The sequence below is a fragment of the Plasmodium gonderi genome, assembly GCF_002157705.1.
Source record: "Plasmodium gonderi DNA, contig: Pgo-contig_257, whole genome shotgun sequence".
NCBI classification, from domain to species: Eukaryota; Apicomplexa; class Aconoidasida; order Haemosporida; family Plasmodiidae; genus Plasmodium; species Plasmodium gonderi.
The window spans coordinates 2168-7850 of NW_021629169.1; the positions used below are offsets into that span (position 1 = coordinate 2168).

Consider the following 5683-nt stretch of genomic DNA (forward strand, 5'->3'; position numbering starts at 1 on the left):
GAACAATTATGTAAATATATTAATTTATTAATATTACACAATATTATGGTATTATATAAACAAACAAATATAGAACGTATATTTTTGCATAAATAAATATGCGCTATTATGTAAATGTAAATAACACATATTGTTTTCCCGCGCTAAATATTTGAGCAATAATTGTGCAAAAATATATCATTTAGAAAATTAAAAAAATATATTTTTAGTATAAAATTATAAAATTTAAAATAAGTTTAATGAAAAAGTCAAAATAAAATGGTATAATAAGTATGAATTATGGAAAATTAAATGAGACAAATCATTTAATAAAATATAAAAATAATTAATTATAAGTGTATAAATATAATTCAGACAATCACAATATGTATAAATTAAAAATATTATATATTATAATTAATAATGATTATGGAAAGAACATTTACACAAATTATATATAAAAAGAATATAATATAAATATGAAATGTCTAATACTAATATAATATTATTGAGAGTATATAAATAATGTATTTACACAATGTATGAATTCAAAAATAATTAATATAAATTATAATATTTACTGATATAGAAAACTTATATACATATTTCATGACACTGAATATAAATATATAATATCTTATCATGAATTATATAATAAATAGCAAAAATAATAAAACTAAACCTGAAACTCTAAAATTTTAAAACTGTATCATAAATATGAACCCGAAATCTTCTATATAATAAGAACGAATTATACTATAATATTATAATATATAAAAATAAAAATTTTAATCTTTTATTATATTTATAAATTAATGAATATAATATATATAATATCATTATTATATTAATTCTATTATTTTCAGCACGCTATAATTTATAATAATAAATATAATTTTATTTTATTATTATTTAGCATATATAATGAGTGATGCAGAAGTAGTTAAAGTTGAAGTTAATATCTACATATTATTAAAAATATAATTCATTTTAGTATGTTTTAAAATTGTAATATTTAAGAAAAATAAATAAAAATATGTTTCTTGTAAATATAAATCATTTATATGAACCACCAATTTGAATTTTAGATATCTTTTAAGGATATATTTCCCACATGTCAGGATAATTATAATAATTATTTTTTCGAAAGAGAATTTCATAGAAGTGCTGTATATTCTAAAATAAGCAAGGCTTGCAATGATATTAGTGTGAAATTTACTCCTGGTGCTAGGTGGAATAATACTTTTTATACATCCTGTGACAAACTTGGTTATTATTTGTACAAAATAAAAGATAAAAGTGATAAAGATAGAATGAACTATTGTAAATTTTTTATCTACGAACTAAAACGTGAAGCAAATAATAAAGTTCGCAATATTAAAACATTTGATGATGTTCACAATGAATTGATAAAAGCATACCGTTCGGAAGGCTTACATGGACTTGGTGTATGTAAAGAGTATATATCATTGATGTATGATCCTCTTTTATTAGAAATATTCAAAAAGTTTGATGAATTATATAAAAATTTTAAATATTTAAAAATAAATAATAATAAAAACACATACGCTGAGAAATGTGTGTACAAATATGATGAAATTAGTAGAACAAAAAAAAATGTGCATGAGAATTTTGTTCAGAAAGAACTGGATATATTTAAACGTGAATTCCATAAATACAAGCAAAGAAACCCTTACGAATGTGACGACAATTTATTGAGCCGTTCTTTGATGATACCACCAAAAAGCATGATAAATGCGAATGCATTATTAAGAGATATTGATTCTCCAGTGACGTGGACAAGCGCGGGTGTTTTATTTTTTGTAATATTAATAATTATTTTTATCGTGTATAATGTTAAAAATTAATTTAATTAATTAAATAATTACTCAATAAATATTTATAATATATTTTATAATAAATATATAATATATAATTAATGAATTCATCATAGAAATATCATATTTTTTCTTAAATATCAGTATACTGCTTATGGTTCATATTTACGACCAAGGAGAAGAATGTTAAAAGATATGCAGTATAGAAAAGCTAAAAAACATTACGAATTAATGAACTCATTTGAACAGTCACAAAAAAATATAATTAAAAATAAACACGATATATTATATAACACAGCAGAATAATCTTAATAAAAGTGCTATAAAAACATAAATTTATTGACATTGAATAATACATAAAATTAATTATAAAAATTAATAGTTGTAGACAAGAATTAATATATATTTCAAAAATGAATTTAATCATAATGATTAAATTATAAATGTATTCTAATGTTTTCCTAATTTGATTAATAAATATTATGAATTATTTAATTTATTTCAATATAATAAGCCATAGTTACATATTTTATAATGAAATTATATTAAATAATGAATCTATAAATATACATTGACAATTACAATATATTATAATTAAAAATATCTGAAGAAGCATAATTGTAGATAATATTACAACTATATTCATAAAATAGACAATGTAAAACGTATTTATTCTTTTTAGTATTTAATTAAAAAAAGAAATTTATATATTACAGAATAATATAAAATAAATATTTTAGTTCTAACATTTAACACAACATATCATAAAAAATTGAACAAATGCAATACATTAATATAAATTCTATATTTTAAATGCTTTATAACACAAAAAACATACACATAAGCAATGCATTATAATTTAAAGTTCAATATATACTTATAATTAAACAATAATTTGTAATAAATGTAACATTAAAATCATGAATAATAAATCAGATAAAAACAATGTTATAATAACATGAGTAATTCAGAAGGGTGCATGTAACATATTTTCATAGCAATAATTGAAACTCATACACTGATTAATTGATATACAATTAATATATAACACCATTAAATGAATACTAAAATAATTATTATAGAACTATATTTTTATGTCAATTAAAGAAAATCATATTAGCTCATTTAATTATATAAAATTATTATTATAATTATAATAAAAATTTCAATTAAATATGTTATATCTTATTGAATATCTATGCATTTTATATAGGTAAAGCATATTTAGCATAATATAAATAATTTTACATATAAATAATTTTCTAGACTTTATGATTTAAATAAATCTGCTACACTATATACATTGAATAATTGTAAAATATATAAAAATGTATATTACTGTAGCATGTAATATGTAGACGTATTAAAAATATTATCACAAAAGATGCATTATTAGAAAATAATGTTCATCTAGTACAAAACGTACATATGATCTATTAGGAATAAGATGATTAATATATATTCAGTATATAGGCATGCAGTTTAAAAATTATATATATCATATAAATCTTTTATCCTATATTAAAATAATTTAAAAAAGATTAAGTATATAGTTTCTAGAGCAAACTTTTATGCTTTAGGTATAAAAAGAGTTGCTTAAAAACTAATATAAATTAATAAATATAATTATAATAATATCAAGTTTTAAAGTTTAATATTTAAAATATATTAAATAATTTGTAATAAATAGAATATATAGATACAATTTAATATTTTATTGAGATATATGTCTTGTAACACTAAATGATATTACTAATAAATATTATACATTGAATTTCTTTTCCATGTTATTCATACGTTATTTATATATGTTTCCATTTAGAATGACAATAGAATTAAATTTTATTATTCCATTTATCTGAAACACATTTATTCGTTTAATTTTTCTTCTGCTGATGTTTTTATTTTTTTTCCTAATTAAATAATATTTATAAACATAATTAAAAAATTAAAGAACTTTTACACATATATACAAACATATTTTTTCTTTGTAGAAAAGCTATTATATCTAGAATTTTTTATATATAATATATATAAAATTATGATTACCTTATATCTGTAATATATGCGATGAAAAAATATAATAAATATAATACATCAGTATATCAGTTAGAATATATGTAATAATTATTTAACATTATATTTATTTTAATATATCCATAATATAAATTGCATAAGCCTATGTTTGTAATGAGTACATATATATATAATATATAGATATGTTTGTTTAAATGAATAATAAATTATGATGATATTATTATATACACAATATATTAAGAACAATATTTTATATAGTATAACACAAGATAATATTTCCTACATATTAGTTTAGTAAAATATTATGCTTAAAAATTGTTCTTACTGATCTATTTTTTTATGACAATTAATTTATTAATAAGTATATATATAAATATATATTTCAAAGAATATAATATTTATGGATACTATTAAATTGCAAACATTTAATTATTTTCTGGCAAATAAAATACTAACACATCACATATAATTGATAATTTTATTTTCTTAATAACCTATGCACTGTGATATAATAGTTTTTAGTAGTACACTTAATTATATATGTCTTTCAACAATAAAAAAGTATGATTATAAGATCACATATTTATTCTATATATTGTATATTTTTATGAAATATTAATTTAAACATAAGAATAGTGTTCAAGTAGATAAAAAAAATTACACACCTCATACAGTCATATTGTTATTTATACTATCATTTAAGAAATTTTATTACAATTCATTTTTTTTTTTTTTTGATGAATAGGGTGCTAGAAACATTGTAAATTAGTAATTATTAATTTATTTATATTAATATTTATAAATAAAATTACTAAGCGAAACAGGATTTATAATCTAAAAATTCAAATATTAGAGTATTTATACTTTGTAAAATAATTTTTTGTATTACAAATTTATAATATATTAGACAAAATCTATGTATGTATTATATTTAATTGTAATTATTATAATATACTATATGTAAAAAAGTATAAAATTTATATATATTTATGAAGACATGCAGAAAAATATTATACATAATGTTTAAAAAAAAATTTGAATATAATTTGTTCGTATAAAAGGAAATTAATATATACGTTGTAATTCATTATATACATGCTCTTCCCCTATGTTTATTCATTTATATTTTAGCACATTGTCCTTTTTGAAAGAAAATATTATGCATATTAATTTTTACATGAAAACTACAATATTGTTATATACATATGAATAAATAAATTATTATACCATCTATTCATAATAATATATAAAAATATAGATTATATATTATCAATGAAATTTTTTTGTAATATTTATAGTACTTAGTGTATTATCGTGATTATACAACTACTTATTTAGAAAACAATAAAATTGAAATTTTCTATGGTATCAAAATTTAACATATATTCCATGCTAAATTAAAGGGTAAAATATTATATAAAAAATAGAATATTTTACACATAAAATAACATAATAAGATTAAATACTTATTCAAATTTGTCACAAGGTTTTATTTAATTATTCATAAATATATATTTATAAATAAAACATTAATGTATTTAATGTTATTTTATTCTATAATAAAAAACATATACATAAAAAATATATCGACATTAATGAAATATAAACCATTATTTATTTATAGTATACTGCTCTACATTTTAATTATATTATTATTTAAAATTAGACATAGACTAATACGTTTATATAATTAATCTTATAAAAAAAGAACTATGGAAATAATAAAAACGTATATAATAACAATTTAGATATCAATTACATTATTATATATACATTATTAAATGGAAAATAAGAATATATCTATTAATAATATAAAAATTATATAATAT

The 5683-nt window shown here is 17.4% G+C and overlaps 1 protein-coding gene across 1 annotated transcript; it reads left to right on the forward strand.

Annotated features, from left to right (window-relative positions):
* Nucleotides 1-903: 903 nt before the first annotated feature.
* On the forward strand, nucleotides 904-2123 carry PGO_002465 (variable surface protein; the record flags this gene model as incomplete). The annotated part of the gene is made up of 3 exons (XM_028691132.1): nucleotides 904-933; nucleotides 1068-1802; nucleotides 1962-2123. The coding sequence occupies 3 exons, from the start codon at nucleotides 904-906 to the stop codon at nucleotides 2121-2123; spliced, it is 927 nt and encodes a 308-aa protein (XP_028546933.1).
* Between the last annotated feature and the right edge of the window lie 3560 nt (nucleotides 2124-5683).